General features: G+C 37.4%; 1 protein-coding gene across 1 annotated transcript; it reads left to right on the top strand.

The window, feature by feature from the left end:
* impg1b (interphotoreceptor matrix proteoglycan 1b) lies at positions 1-25,190 on the top strand (the record flags this gene model as incomplete). Its single annotated transcript, XM_081394213.1, has 18 exons — positions 1-107; positions 5,784-6,008; positions 7,484-7,650; positions 7,793-7,821; positions 8,220-8,248; positions 8,333-8,376; positions 8,468-8,617; positions 11,090-11,148; positions 11,624-11,805; positions 11,886-12,227; positions 12,379-13,226; positions 14,216-14,305; positions 17,013-17,232; positions 18,763-18,973; positions 21,862-22,047; positions 22,164-22,347; positions 23,201-23,281; positions 25,110-25,190. Exons 1-18 carry the CDS (start codon positions 41-43, stop codon positions 25,188-25,190), a joined length of 3,195 nt encoding a protein of 1,064 aa, XP_081250339.1. The 5' UTR covers positions 1-40.
* Between the last annotated feature and the right edge of the window lie 638 nt (positions 25,191-25,828).

The following is a 25,828-nucleotide window of genomic DNA, read 5'->3' as shown; positions in this document are numbered from 1 at the left end:
TGAGCAACTTTACATCCAAAAGGACATAATCTACTGCAACATGCCATTGAAAACAGGATTATTCCTAATTCTGTTCTTGTTTACCCTCCAAGCCACCAGAATCAAAGGTAAGTCGGTGTTTGAACGCCATTTGAATGCTATTTGCTTGTTTTATTCAAAGAAAGTCTTAGAATTCAGCAAAAACAGTACTTTTGGGAATGTACAACGCCTCAGAGCTGCAACAGCCTATGCGATTCCTCACACAATAGCCTCTTTCCGCCCTCAGTGATCGAATGAGCTTTTAAATATTTTAGGAGCCAATTTGTGAGGACATAAAAGAAACCCAAAGATTTTTCTTATGCAAAACAAAGTCTTATGACAAATCATTTGATAACATTTTTGTGGCACGCACGCCATTTACGCTTCCTTTTCGGTGCAATATGCTCGTGTTTTGCTAACATTTCATGCGAGTTCTGAATGCCTTCAGTCTGGCTGCAGTGTTCAGAAGCTCCATTCATTAGGAGAGGGAAACAAAAGGCATTCTGTTTGTGGCCGTGTGGAACGCTAATCTTTTCTGGCTTGTAGCTTTGCTGTGGGGCCTCGCTCATCGCTTCAGAAGTACAGCTCAATTAGCATCGCCGCCCCTCATGTCTGCACATGTGCTCGGCAGGCTCATAGACAGCAGCGGGACACATGATCAAATCAGTCACCCTGGTTTATCTCTGAGAAATTGCAACAGTGGCCCAACATCTGCTCATTTGCTAATTAACAGATGTGGTCAGATGTTCTCTGACCCTGAAACACATTGTTGAGACCCTTGTATCTCGGAGTGATCTGCTAATTGTCTTCCACTGTAAACATATTTTAATAAGGCCACATGTGGCTCTAGAACAGGTCATCTTTTGTGTCAGATCAAAATAATTAGACTGAAGGTCCAATCAGATCTGACACCAAAGTCTCAGATGAATTACGACAATAATTCCTATACATACAATTCACTGCTGTTTCCAGTTTAAATGAACACGAGTTGCAGTAAAACACCAACTTGTATTCCCTTTGGGGTAGATTATCCATTAATTAAGACTTATTTTCCCACAGTTCCTTGCACAATACCATGTTATGACCTTAAAACACTTTTACCAGCTCCATACGTATGGTTTTTCAGACATAGTAAATTTGCTCAGTAGCTCACCTAGTACAGCTTCACTGACTACGTTTACAAGCTGTCAATATTCGGGTTATGGTCGGGTTAAGGTCACTATTTGGGTTTCTGAAACATTCGGAATAACCCGTTTACATGCGTGAGTAGAGAGAGTTACTCCTGTATACAAGGAATTGGCAATATCCCGACGTAAACGGCGACGCACAGTTTGCGTCTTGACGTACGGACAACCTTAAGACGCAATATGCGTCATTTCCGATTCTTCTTCCTGTATCCAAAGACAACAACAACAGCAGCAGCACGCGGATAATGAATAGTTCGGGGCAGATCAGTGTTGCCAGATGTACGATAATTATCGTATTTGTACGATAATTTTGACCTCTGTACGATGTACGATCAATAATGAAAAAAATCCCATAATGTACGATAATTTCAGAGTTTTCAGTCGTTCGTCCTCCAAACACACATCCTAACGCTTCTCTCTCTGACCCCGAATCATTTCGCAGGCTCGCCTGCCTGCACGCAAGCATGTATACACACACACACACAGGCACCACACGGTGTCGACCGCACGTTGGACTGCACGACCAACACTACACTACTACAGTTTTGCCGAAGAAGACAGTTCAGTTCGGCATCCAATCTGTACCGTAAAAGGATTCCCCAACCAACAAAATCTGCCAACATAGCACAAGTGGATGTGGTTGATGATGACAGCGACTTAAGAGATCGAATTGTAATCTTTCTAATGTTAATTGTGCACTTTTTTCTCTCTGTATCATAGTTTAATTATGATCTAGTTCAAAATATGGACTGTCGGCATATCTTTTGCACTTTGGCAAAAAAAAGTTATGTAGCCAGACTTCCTCCAGTTAGTGTGAGCGTATCAGTTTGTTTAAATTGGCTGTAAAATGATTTGAAAAATAAAATTGTTGGAAAATAGCTATATTTTATTCGTTTGGTTCGTGTACGATAATTTTTCTCAAAAAACGATAATTTTGAGGTTTTGGTACGATACTTCGACATTTCTAATCTGGCAACACTGGGGCAAATAGCGATCGCCTTTGTTTGCGCTTTCCTCCTCGCTCCAAAAGTGTGGTGCTGTCCTGCGTCTCGCCATGTTTACCTCTACTTCATGTTTACTTCCGGTATACTGCACGCAAGTTTTTGTATGCGCAGTCTCTACTCAAAAGACCAAGATTCCTTGCGAATAGAACATGCGCAGAACACAAATCAATGTTCCTTTTGATGGGGATATGCCAATACGCGTTTACATGACCAAATATTCGGGTTAGAAAAGGGGTACCCCAGGTATCATATCCGGGTTTTTAAAAACTGAGCATATTCGGGTTTTTGCCGGTGTTTACATGGCCGTGCGCGACCGGGTTATTGCTAATATCCCGGTTTTGAACGGGTTATTGGCTGCATGTAAACGTAGTCAATGAAAAAAATGATTCGTTGAATTTAATAAAAAAAAATGTATGGTAAGGGTTGCACACAATTGATTTTAGTTACATTTAAACAAATGCATTAAGTTGAACTAAAATTGATTAAGTTCAACTTAATGCATTTGTTTAAATGTAGCTAAAATCAATTGTGTACAACCACTTACCATAATTTTTTTAATTAAATTCAACAAATCATTTTTTTCAGTGTTTGCACTTGCGATACTCGGGTATGAGTACCGTGAAACGTTAGTCATGATAAACAAGCTCAAAGAGTAATAGAGCCCAATTAAAATGGCATGGTTTCATCAGCAAATTGATTTTTATCTCACGTTTGCTTTTGTTGACACTATCAGTTAAAGGTACTAAAGGTTAGTGTAGGTAGTAGCCTACGTTATTTTCAAACACAACAGAGCGCTCAACTTTTACTTCATTTTCAAACTGCAGTGATACATAAAACAACCAATATCATAAAATGTTACCAGATTTACGTTCATCTGTTTCGGATCAAACTGAAAGCACAATTCATACACTGAACACACATTCCACTCACTGAACATTTCATTTTGAAAGTGTAGCAAAACATGCAAGAAGCAACATAATGTATCAACTATTGCTATCAGGGAAGCGTTATAGAGTTCCACTTTGTAAAAGCAACCGTTACAAAAAAACATTAATACCTGTCTCTATTAATATTTTAAATAGTAAGAAATAGTAATTGTTTTGGTTTTCTTTTTATTTATTTATATATATATTTTTGTTGTGTACTATTGCAGCTTTGAGTCCAAGACAAATTTCCTGAAAAGGACAAAGTATAACCAACTATAAAAATATAATTTTGCAGAAATGTTGCCACAGGCACGTTTTTTCAAAGAGCCTGAGCTGAGATTGCTACAGTTACTGAATATAATTTTCTTTTTTTGGTATCCAAATTTGTTTAGCCCAGGCTATTTTATGCTAGTTAAAGGCAATAACAAGTTACCTTTGAAAACATTAGATTTCACCCTCCCTTCAGAGCTACGCCTCCTTCAAAACACATGAACGCACACAGTCTGCAAAGCATCACAAGAGACGGCGTTAAATTACCTCATGTCTCAAAGCACATAACATTACAATAATAATGAACGTAAACAACTTACAGAACTCTTACTTGTACCAGTCTTACTTGACTGCTGCAGATTCATTTCAGCATTGATAGTGTTGACATAGAAACGCATAAAACCAAATCTGAGGACATGAACAGCTTCAGGTAGAACTTCACAGGTTGCCAACTCGTAATTACAGTTACGACACGGCATGAATGAAGCATAAGCTCGTTGTTTTGGTTCAGGTGGAACTGTAAAAGGCGGCTGCTGTTTGTTTTTGGCACTTGGTGACTGTCTGTGTACAACTCAACGTGCGGATGACGTGTGATGTCTGCGTGAGCAGGGTGCGCGGAGGTATGGAAACACATATGTTGAGACTTCCACAGAAGATATATGTATAGGCTACATGTTTTGATATTTAGACTACTTCTATTATTGATTGCTATCAGGATGTGAAGAGAGTTTCAAAAGTGTTTATAAAACAAATTGCCTACCCTACCTTTAAGTGCTGGTTCAGTGGTTATGCAATTCACCAGCAGATAAGCCTGGTCAACAAAGGGCATTAACATCCAAAACACTATTTACAGGTAGCGTATACCTAGCTTTGCTATGATATGCTATGCTATGCAGAGAAATCTGCTAATGTACATGATAAATCCTGTCTTAGTGAGGACTGATCGCATGCTTTAAAAGATTCTGTAAAGCAAGATTACACATTAGGGTTTAAAAGTTATCAGCAGAATGTTAAAAACAGAGGTATGTGTTTAGCCTCTACTATACTTATATCGCTAACGCTATTACTTGACTACTAACTAAGCTTATGCTAATCTGCGAGTGGTAAACAGAGGTCCAGCGAAGTCTGAGGGACCCCCTTGCTGAGCCGGGCTTAATGTTTTAAGAAGCTCTCTGAAGTTTACCAGCTGGTCACACAACACTCCATTTTGAAAACAATAGAGGCCCTAAATCCTATAATCCCTCATGGTATGACATTGCTTTGATTTGAACTAATATGGTTTCTCAAGATTTGTAGAAGTGTCTCAGATCTTGGAGGGGACAAACAATTTGTCTGTTTTTTAATGGATCTGTGAATGTAGCATCTAAGAGGAAATTATATGCCATAACTGCTGACGAGACAAGCTATTAAACTAGCCAAAACTGTCTTCATTTGATGTAAAAACGTCCAGATGTATTTTTATATGAGCTATTAACTGTATAATTGTTCGATGCTTCATTACTGAAGCCGGTAATTAAATGCATCGTTGTCATTATGCAGTGCATATGTTCACCGTGACAATGATATGAAAAGTTAATGTAGTGAGCTTTGCTGTCGTTCTAATTCCAGGACCATCCATCCTAAACTTCACTGTTCTGTAAATACCAGTAAAACACCAGGTGAAAGTCTATATGTGGCCAATGACCGCAGGTGCTGGTTAACTCGAACAGCTCTGGCCATAACTGATTAGGTAACAGGTCAGAAGATGGGTCACCTTGAGTTACTTTAATACTCTTAGATGTCAGCATGAGTCTTCAACCTGAGGGTCTTTAGCAAGTAAGATCTTTGAATGAAAGATCACTGTAAAAATTAATTTACTGACCTTAATATTGTTCCAAAAATACTTGACTTCTGTGGAACACAAAAGGAGATATTTTGAAAAATGTCTTTTGTCCATACAATGAAAATCAACAAGGTCCAACATTGTCACCCCACTGACTTTCATTATCAACAAAAACAGTTGAACTATCCAGTTTAATTGCACATGTGCATACACATGTACCTTTCTTTCAGCTTTGAATTTATGCAAAAAATGATGTGGTTCCAATCAAATGCAATTAGATTAATACAAATAGAGAGCAGACCTTTGCAACTCCTATCTAGTGAAAGCACTTAACATCTACCTGGATGGCGTTATAACCAACTGCTTGACTTAGGCTTAATCCAATTAAATGTTCATTCAGCATACTAATCATAGACTTAAAAGGTTTCAAATGGTCTCTGGGCTAGCGTAATTACATGAAGTGTAATTATATGATCCATCGGCTTACTATCCTTAGGTAAAGTCAATCCAACTCTTCTGAAACAATAAACACACACTGTTGTTGTGACATTTGCAGAACTCACGGCTGACGACTTGATTCTCAGGATCAGAAATGTGAAGTACAGGCACTTCCTGGAGACTCCACAGCCAATCAAACAGTCGACAGATGGCAGAGATTCACTTTCTCTAGACAGGCATCGAGCAAAGAGATCAGCGCTGTTTAGTACGGGGGTGAAAGTCTGTCCTCAGGAGAGCATGGCGGAGATCATCACCAGCCATAAAGCCTACTACAAACTAAGAGGTAGGACAACTTCTACCCAAAACACCACAGGGGACGGAGCCTTGAACATCAGTGCCAAATTTGGCTACAACACCTCAGATCCTCATAAATCATAATTAACTTCCCAATCATTTTGCAGCCTTCGGGGAGATTAAGGATCAAGCCGAGCCAGAAAAAAAGTGGCTCTGAGCCAAGAAGTTGTGTCCCTACTTTTTTTTTGACTTGCCTCTTCTTTTAGTGTTTCAGTGTATTTTTTGTGTTTATACAGTAAAATAAGGCAAGGAAAGTAAAATCAAAGTTAAAAATTAACTTGAAAATATTGTTTTAATATCTAATCTAATTCTCAACTTTATACACTAGAGTTCAAAAGACTGGGGTCAGTGACATTTGTAAAAGATTTCAAATAAGATCTATTTCAAATAAATGCTGTTCTTTTAAACTTTCTATTTATCAAAAATGTAACATGGTTTCCATAAAAATGTTAAGTGGCATGTTTTCAACTTTGACGATAATAAGAAATGTTTCTTGAGCACCAAATCACCATATTAGAATGATTTCTGAAGGATCATGTGACACTAATGACTGGAGTAATGATGCTGAAAATGTGGCTTTGCCATCATAGAAATGACTGTTTTACTGTATTATGTGGTGAGCATAGGATAGGCATGTTCAAGTGACCATAAAATATAAGCAAGAGGCTATTGTTCAAAAACATCTCACCAAGCCCAAATCTTTGAATGGTAGTGTTTATGAAACTAGTTACATTAAAACTGTGAGCTGATCAATAAACAAATCCAGTAATCATTTACTAACAATCATGTCGTTCCAAACCTATATGAATTCTGTGGAACACAACACTTGAAGTTATGAATAATGTGCTACTTGTTTTTGCCATGCGATAACAATGAATGTGGACAGAAGCTTTCAAAAGGATGCAAATCCACCATAAAATTATCATAAAATTTGTCAACATGAAGTCAAATGTGTTTGGAATGAAATGATAGTGAGTAAATAGGATGAAGTGGCAATTTATGCTTGATCTGACCATTAAAAATGACTTTCACTGGTGTATTCTAATGCTGTCAGGTTGATTTAGTCATATTAAATAATATTTTTGGCTTGAATAAAACCAGTTAATTAAGATAAAACCACATGAATCACTATTTTTGGTTACCTGACAAAACATTTTAAGCAGACAGCATGATATTAAATTACTGGAACAAACAAGCTAAAGGTGAGGCTTATTTATTTGTCAGATGCAGTTAAGAGATACTCTCAATTAGATGTCCATAATAACTGTTGGCAAAATGAGATAATGGCAGAAAATGGCTGCATACTAAATACTATTAAGTATGTTATGCCTTTGTCAGCGGTGCATATAATTAATTTTATGTGTCCTGGCCTGTTTTTATCAGGTCTTTTCTGTTAGTCCTCTCAGTCGTCTCAACACAATTCTCTAACAGCCTTCTCTAAATAATTCCCATGCTATTTAACAGTTTGTCAAGAAGCTGTGTGGGAGGCCTTCCGGATCTTTCTTGACAGAGTTCCTGACACCATGGAGTACCAGCAGTGGGTGTACGCCTGTCAGAGAGACTCGCTTTGCATGGACGATCTGGCCCGAAATTTTAGTAGCACACGGGAGCATCTTGACATGGTAGCCAGTGTAAGTAGCTGCTTGTGTCCGATTGCCAATTCAGTTCAATCGTCTTGCCAATACAGCCCAAATGTGCCAATCTCATTAAATTGAAAAAAAAAAAAATGTTTTTCTTTTTGTAAATTCTCAAAGAGATTTATATAATTTACAGAGAGTGGATGCTCAAGATGAACAGGAGAGGTAAGAATCCCGAAGATGATCTTGAATTCAAGGGCCTCTTGGTTTCAGTATTCATGGTATGGCGATTTACTTGTCTTCATTTTTAGGGCCCAAACCCTTCAGAATATCTAGAATGAGGTCACCTGACTAGTGGGAGATGAGAAAATCTCAGCCTGTCCTTTAAAAAACAAAGTTTGTTGATATTTGGTGACCTAGCTAAACACTGCTCTCTGACCTGATCCACTTTAATAAGAGGGATCTGTGCCCAGACATATTACGCTTGGGTGTTAGAGCCACACAAACATACCCGGGCTTATACTGTATGCAGTAAACCCTTTTATCGGGGACAATGAATTTTATTGCATTTATCATTCTCGGATTGATTCATCCCTTCTCAACATGTTTTCAATTATTTTTAGGGCTCTCACACCTGCACCAGGCGAGAAATGTAAGTCCTCACCATCCGAAAGAGAAAAGAAATACTGGTTGATCTTATAAAATCATAACTGATTGATGGCTTTTTATGCTTCAGGTTCAAAGAGTCCTGCTGAACTTTTCATCATGGAATCTGACAGCGTATGGCCACTAACTTGTGCTTTTTAGAATATGCGCTTAACATACTGATGAAGTTAGAAACAAACAAATTGACTATTCTCTGATCTGATAGGAAACTGGGGCACCAGATGCTGTCCCTCAGAGGATGGAGGAGCACATTGTGGAGTTCAGCGTGACTGTAGTAGACCCCGTCTACAGCGCACTACTGAGGGATCCAGGCAGCCCTCAATATGAAGACCTCACTCGCAATCTTCACGAGCAGGTTAGGCTAAATGATTATTAACTATTAAACAAATGCCATTTAATTTGGATTTTCTGATGTTTCGAGGTACAAACAGAACCTAATGAACTAATTATGAGAACATTTATCTAAAAATCTCAAACAAATCTATCAGCTATGTCATATAATTACACAGGAAACAGGAGCATAATGACTTAAAATGTTTTTTAAAAGATCTAGGCTATACATCTCACCAGAGCCTGCATGATGTTGTTGAACTCAAAGCAGGTGAAATATGTAAACAGGAACACTGGAACAAGAACACAGCTATGAAAACTAATAAAAGACATAAAAAGACCTTTGATTACCAAAATGACATTTTATCTTTCGAAAAAAAAAAATCGTCATGCTTTAAAATAGCTTGAATGTAACTCTACACCCTTGCCTCATTTAGAATACGCGGTTCTATGAATATGCAAATTAGCCCTGCCTCCAATCACTCACACCAGTCCATGAAGGATTTTATATTGAGGAGCCCGGCGACGAGAACGAGGACGAGCAGCTAAATTTTCAGGCAGGAATCAGCCCATATTTATATGAGCCTCCCGAGGAACAAGACAAACACCGATAGCCGCACCCTCATCGGCTCTGGCCGCACCCTTTCGCCATGGCACGTGACCGAAAGAGAAGAGAGGTCGTTTCGAGGGGGGAGGGAAGGGTAATGTATTTGATTAAAGATTATAAGGGTTCATGAATTTTTTTAAAATAATGAAGTGCACAGATAAATCATTTATAATAAACACTACAATATTACATGTAAAAAGAAGATTTGTCAAATTTGATTTCATGCCGACTTTAAGTGTTCGTTTTTTTTATATATTAGTTTGGTATTAATTATTTGATGCTATAAAAACGTGAATGTGACGTCATGAATGATAGCTGTGATTGACAGCTTCTCTAAACGAAGTAGTCACTAAGGTACCAACAAACTTTTTGGGGGGATTTTCAGGAGGAGATTGGAGCTTAAACTTTAATTTCTACATGTCCATAACTGTGTATTTCACACAGTAAATTTTGTATTAAGTGAGGGCAGGACCTTAATATCGCAGATTTACTTCCTGCTCACTACTGCGCAGAATCAGCGCAAGATGTCAGTGCCATATTAGGACTTTGGCGGCTTCACTTTTTACCAATGGAAGAGAGTGAAGGGGCGTCGTCCATCTTTTTTTACAATCCACCCAGAGATCCACTTTTGATGATCACACAATGATGTGACAAGGTAGTTTGAGACATCAGAAACACCAGTGATTTCAAACCGCGTTTTTGAGACTTTCTTTTTTTCATTGCAGTTTTAAGGAGAAATACTTAGTAACGGTGTTGACTTATGAATTTGCACATGGTTTGTCTTTAAGGTGCAGTGTGTAATTTTTAGCGGCATCTAGTGGTGAGGTTGCAAATTGCAACCAACAAAAGTTACGGTGGCCGACAGAAAAAGATGTCATCGTCTGAGACAGCAGAGAGTAGCCAGTTAAGCAATGAGGTTTCATTACAAAGATAAATGAAGAAATTATGTTTACTTTATTATTCAGTAAAACGATAAGTTATTGCGAATATTATTGTTACTTGTTCATCATTGTGTCATGTTTTATTCGCTGACTTTAGTTAGCTTCTTTGCACGAAGAACAGCAATAGTGACGAAACGCGTTTGTCCGTTTAGGGCTACGTGTCGGCTCAAAATGGCGTTACATTTTAATGTAAGGGGACCCGTGGTGTACAGTATATGTAAATAGAAATGGCTCATTCTAAGGTAATAAAAACATAACATTTCATTATGTAAGGTCTTTATACACAACTGAAAACATAGTTATGTATATTATATTGCATTTCTGTCTACAGATCCTCCTAAATGTTACACAATGCACCTTTAAAGCATATTAAAAGCACCACATTAAAACAACATTAAAAGCTTGATTTTCACCACAGGGGGACTTTAACTTAATATATAGTTTAATCTAAATGAAGTACTGAATTATTGTCAAGGAACAGCTAGTTTCATGGGTAGTGAGTGATAACTGTAATTACATAATTCTGAGAAAATAAGCTTAAATAGTGCAATTGTGTTAAGAACATTCTAGAAAACATCTCAAAGTGTTTTTTTTTTTTTTTTGTTGCCATTCTAAAAAAAAAAAAATAATAAGCCCCAGTGGTTGTCTATTTCTCAAACAACATAGACAAGGCAAAGACAAAGTTATATAGTAGATTTGAAAGTAGCTTACCGTAAAAGATCAAATTACAGGAAATCCAAACAAGAATTGAGTAACTTCAGAAGGCAGCATGAGATTAGTTAAAAAAAAGACTAGAGCCATGGCACATGATTTTACAGCGTGGCAGCATGTCTGACAATCCATAATCTGAGGTTTTGTAACCTACCATACAAAGATTACTGTATATTGAAATAAAAAAAAGAGATATTGCAAATATGTCTAAAAATATTTTTCATTTACACTTCTGCAGATGCTGCATGTATTCGACAAACTTCCTGGGTTTAAAGAGATTCGAGTGCTGGGATTTCAGTAGGTTGATGTTGGAACTGTGGGATTCACCGATATATTGCAGTCCATTGAACTTGAAAATTGTATTTTTGGATGGGTAATTCTCTCACAGGGGCAACTTGGGTTAAGTATTTGAAGAAATACTTTGCAAATTGTGTTCAGAACAACTATGTTTCAATAACTGTACCATTATGTTGTGTTGTACTGTAGACTGAGTATTATACTTTTGAAAATGAACCCCTCATGTTTTGTTGAGATTGACTTTAGAGTTCCAGAAACCACAAATGCTTTTAAATATAAAATTCATTCAAATAGAGGGAACATCTATACAATGTGTACAATCAGTTCTCATAAGATTTGAAAAAGTCTCAACCTCAAATGTCAGTGATAATTATGATTATTGAGATTTTATATGGGCATTGAGGTCCTTTAAAGAGAACAAGAGTGCTAAGGTGAATAACAAACCTCTTACAATTCCCTTCATAACATTGGTCAGAGCTGGAGGTGTTGCAGTGAGCTATGCTGTAGTGTTTGAGACTGATGGGACACAGGCCATAGGTGACACAGACTCCACAGATGAATATGGCATAGAGGGAGTCCTAAAGAGCATGGTGGTCAAGGCGCTAAGTGAGGACACATCACTTCCTGTGGACGTGCTTTCCCTAACTTTCGAACCAGGTACACAAAATCAATATAATCAATATAAAGGCCCTAGACAGACTACAAATATTTAACCTTACCTAAATCGCCCTGTACAGACTCTTCAACAGCAGACAAGCATGAAAACACAAGATCCAGTACTGAAATGAGTAAAGAATCGAGATTTTTACCTGGGGAAATGAGTACACAGTCCACAAAAGTCACCTCGGAGGAAACTATTGCACCTTCTGGAAATGTGGGCAACTTTTTTGGGGATCTAGGCCCTGATAGGACTCGAACAGTTTCGGGTGAGGGTAAAGAAAGGAGTGATGTACATAAAGTACTTGATACATCGTCCAATGTCCCCACACTAGCAGTAGCCACAGAGCTAATCAGCAACTCCCAACTTGAGGGTTCTAAGATGGCAAGTCAAGTCACTGAAGACACTTTAGCTATCAAAGGTACATTTCTCATTTGTAGTGAGTAGTGCACAAGAGCACCTGCTTCCCTACTAAGACCCTTAAGCTATGAATGAGAAAATTAATTTTAATTTCACATTAGATTCCAAGCACTTTAAAATACACTCTCTGAAAACGGTTCTTTGTTTTCCAGGTTTGCCAAGAACCACTACAGTGGATTTCCTATCAAAGTTGTCTGATGTCCAAGAGGATGTAGGAAATGAAATTGTTGCCACGGCTCCACCACTGGACTTTGAATCTTTTGAAGTAGCAAAAGTATCTACTTCAGCTCAACTTGAAATGGATTTTGATATGACACCAGAGGCCATTCCTGCAGAGGCAACATCATCAATCTTGACATCCCTAACCCCTACTAAGCGAACTCAAGATTCTGTATTTCAAGAAGATGACACAATTGGCCCCTCCAAACCTTTAGAGACCTCTACTGAAGGACTTCCTTCATACCCTACCAGTTCAGTTGATAACCCGGAGTTGCCCCCTTCAATTGACCTTAGTGACCACATCAAGTCTCCATCTGTCACTGCCACTGTAGACACACTCCATCATGTTGGACCTACCAGTCCAGAACCAATTCTCCCTGAAGCTATTCCCTCTGCGCTAACGCCCACAGAAAACCTCATTTCACATCTGACCCCGGACAATTTCCTGGAGGAAGGGGGACAGACTCTCTGGACAGTTTCACATCCCCCACAAGAAGGTAGTACAGATAATGGCAGAGACACACAAGAAGATGTAGAGCAGTCTGATGAGGACGAGACTCTGGACTTTGGGAGTGGATTCCCCTCAGAGATCGACGAGAATCCACAATCCTCGGCTCATCCTCTAGGTTACGTTACCACTCCTTCGATGATGGCTTCTAACCAGGCCAAAGAGTTAGTGGTGTTTTTTAGTTTACGTGTGACTAATTTGATGTTTTCTGAGGATCTTTTCAACAAGAGTTCCCCCGAGTACAAATCACTGGAGAACACGTTTCTTGAACTGGTAGGTAAACACACTTTTGTCTTTGACTTTCTCTTGATACATGCCTTTTTATCCTCCTTTTGTTGTTAGCTTTACCTTTTTTTTTTTTTTGCCACAGTGCATGCTGGGAAACTGAATAGATAAAGTGTGTCATTTGTCTGCTGTGTTTTGGCAGATGGCATCTGAGAACAGTGTTGTTCGAAATGTAATATGCATTTTTCTATAAGGCCAATGTAAAAAGGGTTTGGGTGACTGACAGAAAAATTGAATTACATTTCTGTACATTGTGTGCAAGGATACTTATTTTGTCACTTCAAATGTTTTTCTATGAACTTTTGTTTACCTTACTTTTCAATTTCAACAGAAAAACACAGAGTGAAATCATGTATGGCCATTTCAAAACATAATTATGCAATCTCACACAAGCAAGAGTGGTGTAATACTGAATATCAGCACAGCTACAATTAGGTAATTACAATTGTGCCGATATACTGATAGATTGTTAGTGTGATATTGCTTTCATATACATTAGTTCACTAAACAAGAAGTAAAAACTGAGTAGCTTAAATTTCAGACAAAATTTTGCAAGTTGTTCCAAAACAAACCAAAGCATCAAGCTCTGCATGCCACAAAGCAACATAGACTTGAACAGCATATGAGTGGAGCCATTTTTCCTCCCAGTTCAAAATTATGTGTAATCACTCCGCTCCAGCTCCACATCCTTTTTTCCATTTTCTGCACCCCGGTTACTCCATGCTCACTGGAGAGAAAACCTGCCCAGAACAATCCAATTGCAACTTTTGCTTCAACTTTTCAAAAAACAAACCTACTTGCCCAAGGAGAAACATTCCACTTCCACTCTACACCACTCATATACACTCACGTGGACAAGAGTATTACAAACATGGAACTTTCAGAACAGCTCTTAGCCAATCTTACTGCAGTTTCACATCTAAGTGTTGTTGTTTTTATTCAGATTATATCTTATAATATCCTGTTTTTTCAACTAGAGACAATTCTCTGAACCAAGCGACTCGCCAAACCCTGAGGCCTCTAGTCAAGTGACTGAGAGAGAACAGAAGATATTAGCCACAATACCGGTACATCTATATCCAAGCTTGAAAAAGCATAATCAATCACTTTTTGGCACTAGATTCTGCACCTTCGTCTAATAACTTTCCACATCTGATCTTACTGATCAAAATAACCATGTTTAATAACTGCTGATTAATGAGCTCTCTAACCAGCATTAACCAAAGCTAAACACTTACTCTATGGCTTATCTGCACAACCTGCAACATATTTTTGGTACTTGTTTAATTCTTGATAGTGTGAGTGTTGCCTTATTGCTCTGTGCATATTTTGGTTCCTCAGGATCTGTGCAAACTTTATATGTGCATAGAATATGTGCATTTAAGCATTATAAGAGTATGTGCTTATATCAAATGCTAAACCTGTATATCTGTGAATAAAGGTTTTTTTTTCTTCTTCTTATTTGTGTAAAACACAGAGGAAATCATTTCACAATCCTGTTGAATGAAACAACCAAAAAACAGAGCATGCCAAAAAGAAAAAAAATCCCTCAGGGATTTGCTGTCTAGTTTTGTTTCTCAGAACTGATTTTAGTTGGTTACGCAGCCTAATGGTTTAGAATTGTTCTTCGGTGAGATGTGTCCTTGAATGTAATCAGTCTCCAAATGTTATTTATTAGAGTGTTACATCAATGACAAAGCACTTTTGTGGATTTTAAAATTAACAGCTCAATGAATTATTTGTAATAAAAGCAAAACACAAAGAAACAGTAGCTACTTTTTTGGCTTGTTTGTGAATGGTTCTGGGTGAATGCAATCTCTTTTAAGATACATATTTAAAATATTTTTTAATAGTCAATCTAGACTGGCCCAGACTGGTTTTCATGTGTGTTAAAGACTATAATAATGACTATTCCTAACTGTTTTAGTCTGCAGTTTTATTATGTTCATACAGCACAGTTCTGAAGGGGACTACTGTACAATTTATCATTCTGTTCCATAAGATATTGTTTTACTTATTTTTATTATTATTTGTGTGAATCCTAAGATACAAAACTCCATTTCCAAAAATAAGTGGCTGCCCAAACTAGTATTGTGTTGTAGTTTGTCGTGACTAACGCCAGTACTATGAGACCTTTTGGATTATCACATGAACTACTAAAAATCTGGTCAGGAACTACTCTGGTAAGTATCTGGGTGAAATGGCCATCAAATTTGGTTTATTGATTCATAAATGGGCTTTCAAAGGGTAATTTGATAATCGCTAGATATTTATGTTCTTGCAATTTCTGCAAAAAATAGATTTTTCACTGTACACATCAATTTCGCCCATTTATAATTCAACGTTTTTGTCGCTTTTGTAGAGACAACTGTAATATGTTAGTCCTATACTAGGTTTGCATTGATTTTAGCCTCTCGACCTTGTAGGATGCTCTTTTACTCCTGTCTCTACTGGTTTGTGTAGCAACCATCTCCATTGGACATGGAGACCAAAAAAATAGTTTTCATTTAAATTTTAATGTTTTAAAAAATATATTCATAAGTATTAAACATTTTAAAATGATAATAAAAAATAAAGAACAGAACAGCACTGAAAGAGATCCCTATAAACCAGTAGATACAAGGCACCATGCTATAGAGAGTGTTAGAAACAGTATTCAAAAACACTACAATGCTGCTGCTGCTGCCTGTGATAATTCATTAATTTATTAAACTATTTGGAAAGGAACACTACTGTATATATTAGCTGATTCCTTCTGTCCTGTGATGACAATAAAATGTTACGACACTGGCATCAGCCAGACAGTAACATTGATTGAGACTAAGCTGTGAGTCAAAGCCTGCCCTGTGGGGAAGAATAACACCTGCTCTGCCCTGGCACTTAGCCGAGAGGTGAGAGGTTGATTATGACTGGCAGATAAGGTCTACCTTTTAATACAGATTATCTCCTGTTATACATGCACTTAGTTAAATACAACATCATCTCAGGCCTTCAGGCCTTTTGTTCTCCTACTTGTATATGTATTTATTTATCTATTTTTTAATTACAACAGAAACCTTTTCTCCTTTAACTATGAAATGCTTAATAATATTTTAAAATAAATCAAATTTAAATTAAATAATTAAACAAAAACATTTTTAATATTTAAATGTAAAATATTAATTATATTTTGAAGTGAAAACATTTTTATTTTAATTCAAAATTGTGAGGTTAAATATTTAAAAAGGCTTTTCGACTTTCAGAATTGTTAAATCCTCATTATCTATTAACTAAGTAATTAATACGGTTTTCATTTTAACAAAACATCCCATTAAACAAAAATACCAAGGTGAAAATGGTGAATTATTGAGTAACATTTTCAAAACGCTAATAATCTATAAGACTCTTGTGCAAATGTCATATCCTCAAGACTTCCATCTTTTGTTTGACTGGTGCAATCAATCTCTTGAAATCTTGAGCTTGAGATGAATGACTGAGCTGCTATGCCCTATTTCTCCTGAACAACCGTCTTTATCTCTAACTGGCCCTCCTCATGCGGAATGAAATGAGCATTGAGAAGATTTTGCATATTGTAATAGGATGAGAGACAGACACTAGCCAAAATCGTTTAGTTTTGAGGAATTGAGGAGAATTGCTTTAGAATTGACAATCCCAAAAGTTTTGCATCTGAGTTGCATTACGTTCATGCACAATTAACCATTCTGCACTAGTCAGCAATGATGAAAGAGAAGTCGTAACTCACTCAATTTCACTTTTATCTCTACTTTCCCACAGCTCCTGCCGTATCTACAGTCCAACCTGACAGGATTTAAGGAGCTGGAGATTCTGAACTTTAAGAATGGCAGTGTGGTGGTAAACAGCAAGATGAAATTAAACAAACCAGTTCCGTACAATGTTACGGAGAGGGTGCAGTGCGTGCTTGAGGACTTCTGCAATGCAGCGTCTAAGAGATTGGATATGGAAATTGACTCCCAATCAGTGGATGTGGAGGCAGGTAAGGACGGTGTTGAAAAGAGAAAACAGGTAGTTCCTCTAAAGCAGAGGTGTCCAATCCTGCTCCTGGAGGGCCACTGTCCAGCAGAGTTCAGCTCCAATCCCAATTAAACACACCTGAACCAGCTAATCAAGGCCTTACTAGGCAATCTAGAAACTTCCAGGCAGGTGTGTTGTTAGAGTTAGAGCTAAACTCTACAGGACAGTGGCCCTCCAGGACCGAGTTTGGACACCCTTGATCTAAAGGGATAGGTCACCCAAAAATGGAAATTCTGTAATGCACTGACCCTCATGTCGTTCCAAATATCTATGACTTTCTTTCTACTGTGGAACAAAAAGAAGATCATTTATTTGAGTGTGTTTTAGGTCACACTTTAGATTAGGGTCCAATTCTCACTACTAACTAACTATTAACTACGATCTTTGCCTCAATAAACTCCTAATTACTGCTTATTAATAGTTAGTAGGTAGTTGTTAAGTTTAGGTATGGAGTAGCCAGGATCAAAGTCCTTTTCAAGAAAAGTCTGTTAACTCGGCGGCCATATTTGAAACGCCTCCGAGCATCTATTTCGGGCATCTAAGACCAAGTCCTATCTATTCGAATGGGGGAATCCTTAAATCTCAAAAACTGCTTGCCGAACTCACAATTAAATGACATATTTCAAATTAGCAACAAAATCTGATATGAACTGTCCCCTTTACCAATCAGCGATTGGCTCTTTAACGGCAGGATGTTTTCCCCCATTTTGCGAGTTGCAGATTCTCCAATTCATAAGTAATAGGAGTGAACCATCTTTCCATATCTATAGTCTTTGGTAGGATTAAGGGATGTAGAATATTGTCATGCAGAATAAGGCATTAATATGTGCTTTATAAGTACTAATAAACAGCCAATATCCTAGTAATATGCATGCTAATAATTGGACCCTAAACTAAAATGTTCCTTTTTTTTCTCCATACAATGAAAGTTAATTGGGGTCCAAATGTTCTTCAAAATCTTCTTTTGTGTTCTGCAGAAGAAACTAAGTCATACAGGTTTTGGAAGGACATGAGGGTGAGTAAATGATTTTCTAAAATGATTTTAATTTTTAGGTGAACTATCCTTTTAAGAAAGTTCTGTTCACGCTGACTGCGATTTGCTGTAAAAAAAATAAAAATAAAATAAACAGGCCCAGAAGTCATTAAATTTCAATGAGACTTGCCAATTTCACCAGACCACATGTTAATTATTAGCAACAACTGATTCCTTGTCAAATTAAAATCTCATCTTATTTTTATTTAACAACGCATCAAATTTTTAATGCGATTTTCAAATATTATTGGCATCTACAAATTCCACCAATTATATTAGGGCATCCAGACCTTAAACATCCAGCAATAAAAATGCTGTCAGTGCGAATGGGGCAGAACAGTAAACAAAATCATCCACATTAACGTAAAGGGATACCAACACCTGTATTAAGTCTTTAATCGTCTTTGTCTGTCTGGCTGCAAGTATTTCAATCCAATTAGTTCTCATTGTCTAATCCAGCCGATCACGTCGATCCATGTAAGTTTACGGCGTGTAACGAGTTCTCCCGCTGCGTGGTGAACACGTTAACCACAGAGCCCGAGTGTCTGTGCGATCCGGGCTACAGCACAGTAAACGGCCAGCCCTGTACGAGCATCTGTGACCTACAGCCGGAATACTGCCTGAACGGAGGCCAGTGTGAAATTATACCAGGACACGGAGCAACCTGCAGGTACGTTAACACGATGACCTCTGAAAGAGAAAAGGGATGTCGAAGAACTTCTAAAACTGCTGCTTTCCTTAGAATTCATTTCAATGGAGATTACAAGGATGTAGGGGAAAACCAAAACCACTCGAGCATACAAAGTTCTTCACTTGCAATGCCAGAAAAAAATGTGCAAAAAGTATAGGGGTACAACAGCTTGTCAATGAGGAAGTACCTTTAAATGTACACATTTGTGGGGTGCTTATTACAGTTTTTCTCGAATGCTTAAACACATTTCTTGAAACAATGCCTCGTATTCTCAAAACAGTAAACACAATAACGTCTCACCCAATTCCCCAAACATCCTATTTTCAGGTCAAAATGAAGCTCTACACTCAAAACCATTCACTCTTGCTGAAAAACCAAACTTTGCCCCTCAGACATCACACACAAGCCCTCACAAACACACACTACAACATAGTCTTACAAACTGCTGCAATAAATTAAAAACAACATTTCCAAAACTGGTAAGTTATGTTGCTTGTAGTTCCCCCCCTCACAAACCTTTTCACATGATGAACACAAAAGACACAACCAATGGATAAATTGGCACATTTTTATTCATTCATGTACTACACACTACAACACACACAAAAAAAAAATATAATAATTATTACGCCTCAGCATCTGGTCTTTGGTCTGGGTCAGGCCAGAGAATCTCGTCCACATCACAGGCTATATTGGCCCTAGCCAGGCAGCGGGGGTAAAATCCTCTAGCATGCCTGTTCCCCGCTGGCACACCACATCAACTGAAATATTTGGCAGGCTTCTTCCATTTCATCGTCTCTGTGTCCTAGAAAAATAGAAGTACTGATTACTGCAACTGTAACATCCTTTTTACAAAATGGAAGCATTCAGAAAACTCTATCTGTATGTGAGGCAATTTGATGCATTTCTTTTTATTACAGTATAGTGCAACCGCTACAGTACATGTATGTGTTGTAACAGCACAAAGTATAGCTCTCAAAAGATACAGAGCAGTCTGAAGAACCGTACCTGTTTTTCTCCCGGAAGGTTCTTATGATTGAGGCAACGGTGAAGCGACTCAAATTTGGCCTTACTCGTAGCCCAGCCTCCCTCATAGCCATACCATGGACAAAGACATGGGCAACTAGAGTGTCTTGTCTCCTTGCCCTTGCCCTTGCCCTTGCCCTTGCCCTTCACCTTCCTCCTCCTCCTCCTCCTCCTCCTCCTCCTCCTCCACTCCAGTGTCCTCGACCTCTTCCTTCATATCTTTCTGGATCCATTGTTCCAAAACTGAATGAACTGACTCTGGCCCTTTCATCTATCTATTGAAGGTTCTGATTTTGGTGTGATAAATTTTGACTCTTAGTGTTTCCACTTGGGTAATTGTATGCTAATTTAGCTGAAGCTGTGCTGGCTGAAATTGAACAATGAAAGTGAACAATATTGAATGCTAATGCTTTCTAAATGACATCATGGTGTGGGCAATGAGAAATGAAGGGATTTGTGTGTAGACTAGTTTTGCAGTGACAGTTCAACAAATCTGACTCATGTGTCAAAACAGGGGAATAGTGTTAATAGTTTAGGGAAATGGGTGTGCTTTTTGATAAATGGCGCTATGGTTTTGAAATTTTAGTTCAAAAGCCTGGTTATAGTGTTTAAGCAATCAAGAAACACTGTAATACCTTAGAGCACATTAGTATGGAAGCTTGTTTCCGCCACTAAATATAAAATAAAAAAGTAATTGCAACTTTTTATCTCACAATTATGACCTATCTCAGAATTGCGTTATATATAAACTCGCAATTGTGAGTTATAAAGTCAGAATTGTGAGATATAAACTTGAAATTCTGAGAAAAAAAGTCAAAATTACAAGATAAAAAGTCTGAAAAGTTGTCTGAAATTTTCAAGTTCCTGATCTCCTTGTCCCCTTCACTATGATATTTAGTTATTTATTTTATTTAGGTATTCATTTTATTTTTAATATTTGTTTTGCTGAAGCTGAACAAAGTAATTCATTATTGTAACAATTATTTTGTCATTGGTGTTACCACTGTTAAAAATATGTATTAAAGTGCCCCTATTAAGCTATTTCAAAGGTTCCTAATTTTGGTCTCCTACAACAACTTTACATGCATCCAAGGTCAAATAACACTTACATTTTTTCATAATATACATTGCAAATAGACTCAAGGAGTCTTAAAACGGTTGTTCAAAGATTCAGTCTCTCTAAACCCCTCCTTTCCAAAAGCCTACTCCGTTCTGATTGGTCAGACGACCCAGTCAGTTGTGATTGGTCTACCGCTTACAGCCCGTGTCGGAAATGAAATGCCTATTATCACCATATCTGAATTTCAGCTCCGGAGGCTTCCTCTGCGCTTGTGAACACAGCGATACGAACAGAAACGAAGGCGTCGGCTTTTTCATATTAATTCCAGTACGAGTCCTCAATCCTTTTGAAATTTGAAGTAGATTTGCAGTGCTAAAAATATCGTCTTCTCGCCATGTCGACAACACAAACCAAACTCTTCCAGGCCTCAGCTACAACTACAGTGTTTGAGGACAGGTCAAAGTATACGTTGTTCGCGGAAGACCATAGGCTGCCACTAAGCAAATTTGTTACATTATTACGTAGGTATGTAACAGGAAGTGAGACAGAATTGCTGACGATTCGTTTCAGCAGCTCAGAATCGATTCTTTCTTTCAGAAGACAATAACTTTATTTGTTGTGCACTTTGATCTTCAAAGCATTGCAGAGCTTTTACATTTACAAAAAAGCTATATTACACACTGCATGAAAGGAAAAAGCATAATAGGGGCACTTTGGAAAAAATAACCACATTCCTATGCATGCACACTTCTCTTACCTTTTTTCTCTCAACCACTTTTAGATGTCCCGTAGGCAAATTCTGGCACTACCACGGAGAACGCTGCAATGAATTGGTGTCTGTGCCCATTGACCCTCTCCTTCTCGTAGCCTGCATGGTGGGAAGCCTCTCAGTGGTTTGTGCTGTGATAGGCATCTTGATTTTCATTAACAAGAAATGTATACGGACCAGAAAGAGCTTGAGACTTGTGTAAGAAGGGTTTTCTTTCTATTTAGACATTTGATATTTCTTTTCAGATTTGGATTTGCAGTGCTGACCCGTTTTAAACATGTTGGTGTTAAGACCTGATTTCCTTTGCATTGTAGGCGTTCACAATCTGCATTCCCCTTTGGTAATACTATGAGAGTAAATCCAGTTTTTGAGAATGACGATGGGGTCTTAACACATGTGTCGAGCATCCTCTGTCCCATGAGCTCTGACTCAGCCTCCTTACAACACTCAGGCCAAGGCACATTTCGATCACTTGAAAGTATACAACTTAGTATTGAGGTAAAGTTTACAACCAAAAAGGTATTCTTAATGATCTATTTATTTAAATCGATGTCATGACCGCTACTAACATCCATAATCAACCCATGATTAAATCATATCTATGTCCTTCATTTGAGATTCTGATCTGACAGATTTTTTGTTGTTGGCATATTTGACTCAAATCGAGTTCGTTTTTTGGTACCAGAATAGCAAAAACACTAAATCTGATCCTTACAAATACGATCCAAAACACATCCATATGGAAATTGAAATCGATTTGAAAACCAAACCAAATTTGTGTGCAGTTTGGGAAAGGGAAGGATAATACAGAATAGACATTAATTTAAGCAAAAAATATGTTGCTTTTGGTGAATCAGCTGCATGTTTTTTGAGGGTTTCTTTGTCTAGAAGAAACTAAAGGCTATAGTAAAATCCATGCATCAGTATCCTCACCAGTGTTAACACACTATGTATTCATAATAAAATTGATTAAAAACAGTGATAAATTTACTTCTATAAACAAGTTACAGACACAATGTATTCAAACAAACATACAAAAGAAATCCACTATTATTCTTCCGAGCCCTTCAAAGACACAACATTAAGGAATGATTTTCGTAAGATGACACTAGAAATTATGGACAGCATGCATGGGTTTTGCATCTCATTTAGACTAGTGCATCTGTAGTTGTCTAAACTAATGATATTATGAATATTAAACTTTTTTTTCCAGCAACAGATGTTTTGCTCATCAAAATATTGACTGATGGATATTAACAAAAATGTACCTTGCTTCGTTGCTTAACAAGACTTTGTCTCCACGGCAAAAAAAAGGTTCAAGATTGATTGTGGTCTGTCATTCCTTTCCCAGATCCCCAGACAACTCTACACCAGAAGATCAGAAAAGTTAACATCAGAAATGGTTGACTTACATCAGTGTACACCTAATGAGGTAAGCTGGTGTGAAAACAACCAATTTGATTCAAACAGCAACCGTAAATAATCACGACAGCTTGATTGATTCTATCAAGATGATAAATCTTTCCCATCAAAATGTCACCTATCAAGAAGAGGAAATAATATTGATAAAACTAGATGTTTTGCGTCCTTCCCATCACCAGCGTTCAGTTCCAATTACATTTTTCTTCTACAATCTCATAACCCAAATAAATATGTCTATGTATTTCAAACAAGTTATTAAATATATGAATATCTTGTAATGTAATGAAAAGCAGAAGCAGCATTATTTGGTCTAGTAGGCTTAAATATTTGTCATGGATGAGAGTTGATGCAAGATTTGTATTCATTCAAGTGTGACTTAATATAATAGGCCACGCTGATTATTCCTGAAAGTAATCCTCTAACGTTAGTCCTCAAGTGGAATTGTTAAATTAGCAGTGTAAACTATGAAGGATTTGTAAACAATAGAATATTAAACAAAGTATGAGCTTGACAACTAAAATATTAAGGCAATATTGCTTTGTTTATCAATGAACGGACTCACCTGAGTAACTTAATGTAGGCTATTTTCCGTTCGAATAATTACTTTATTGTGGATTCTTTCTGACAGTAAGTTACATGTTTGATAAGCTCACAAATATTTAACTATTGAGCACAAAAAATATAAAATAACCTACTAGTTTAAATTATGAACTTTAACTTATATAGTTTATTAGATACATTTCATACTGAGTGATATTTACCTCCAGCGAGTAAAACCGTATCAGCGATATTGTCTTGACGCCGCTCACTCATTTCGATCGTTGTCTGCTGAACTCGCAAATGCACTGTGGGAACAGTAACTTACGAACGAAAAAAATAAATAGAAATCATACTTTTTGTTGTTTTTCTTTCATTGTACCACAAATTATGGCAAGAAAACATGTCTTTCTACTGAGTAGGTTGTCCTCCTGGGCTGCACGCTAAAACAGACACACAGCGACTATTAGCCTACGTTGATTTAGCATTAGCAACAAATGACCCTAAAATGAGGGATAGGTCACCGTCACTCTAAAATAAAAATTAAGTCATTATCGACCACAAAAGGCTCATTTTTTAAAAAAAATGTCTCGCTCATGCTCGTCCATATAACGTCAATGGCAGTGAATAGCGACCACAAAAAAACCCGCACCTGATTCTTCAGGCTGCTAATTAAACCAGACATATCCAAACAGCCTGTCTTCATGTCTGGAGCATGTTTGTGACGCCTGTTGTCTAGGTAGGGAGTTTGCTAGGCTTGCGGACTCATTTAGAATTTACTTAGAGTTCACCACCTAAACATTTAATTGAATGAATGAATTAAACTTTTCAATGTTTAGCTGGTGAGCTGCTCACTTTGCCCTTAAAAGGATAGTTCACCCATCCAAAATTGAAACTGTACTTACCCTCAAGTTATTCCAAACCTGTGTGTTGTTGTTGTTGTTTCATTGAACACAAAATAATATATTTTGAAGAATGTTGGTAATCAAACAGTTGACGGCCGCCATTGACTTCCCATAGTTGGGAAAAAAAATACTATGGAAGTCAATGGAGTCAACTGTCTGGTTACCAACATTATTCTTCAAAATATCTTCTTTTGTGTTCAGTAGAAGAAAACTCAAACAGGTTTGGATATACATTAGGGTGAGTAAATTTTCATTTTTGGGGTGAATTATCCCTTCAAAGTAGTCACAGGAAGGTGTGCTACATTGCGATTTTATACATAACACAACTGCTGATGATTTTGTGTTTTTCTTAGCTTCTTGAATGACCAGGTTGTTTTTCTTCATGTTGTATTACAGACGTGGCGGATGTCCAGCAGGTCCTCTTGCTGTGTTTTGAGAAGTCCTGATAGTGAAGGCTTTGAAGTGACTGTTTTATGATGTCCAGACACTTTTTTTTTTAAGCTAAGCAAGGCACCAAAGCTCTTCAGTGCTATTCAAGCAACTCAACTTTGCTGGTTTCTCGTAGACATTTGGTGAGTTTAATACAACCACTCTACTCAAGAATCAGACATATTCTTGGACAACTGAAGGAATACCTCCAGGAATGGGGACATGTGATTTAGATCACTCCTTAAGTTATTTTTAATTGTACCTGGAAAAGAAATGTAAATTGTAAAATGTAAATTGTATATGAGACATGTAATGTGTTGGATGCTTTGAATACTTGTCAAAGGTTTGTTTCCTCCCTCACAATGAGGTATTTATTTACAATTGATACACTGGGTTGTATCTTAAATAGAAAATAGATTCTAGTCATCTCTTCTAGTCTATCCTCAGTGTCCCAAACAAAGAAATTGAATGTTAAGTATTTCTGTAACTCTTAATGGTATCACTTGGGGAAAAAAGACAAACATACAGGTATGTGGGGATGATATAATTGTTTTCACAATAAACCGAAAAAGGTATTGTAGAATATTTCAGCTGTAAAATAAATACAGTAATTTCTATTTAAACTTTCATGTTGACTTCAAAAGATAATACTCAGTGTCCCTCAGTAAAGCCTTCTACTCCTAATA

This window comes from Scardinius erythrophthalmus (genome assembly GCF_964197995.2).
Source record: "Scardinius erythrophthalmus genome assembly, chromosome: 19".
NCBI classification, from domain to species: domain Eukaryota; kingdom Metazoa; phylum Chordata; class Actinopteri; order Cypriniformes; family Leuciscidae; genus Scardinius; species Scardinius erythrophthalmus.
The sequence above is the reverse complement of the archived record's forward strand: the minus strand, read 5'-3'. Positions and strand labels throughout refer to the sequence as shown.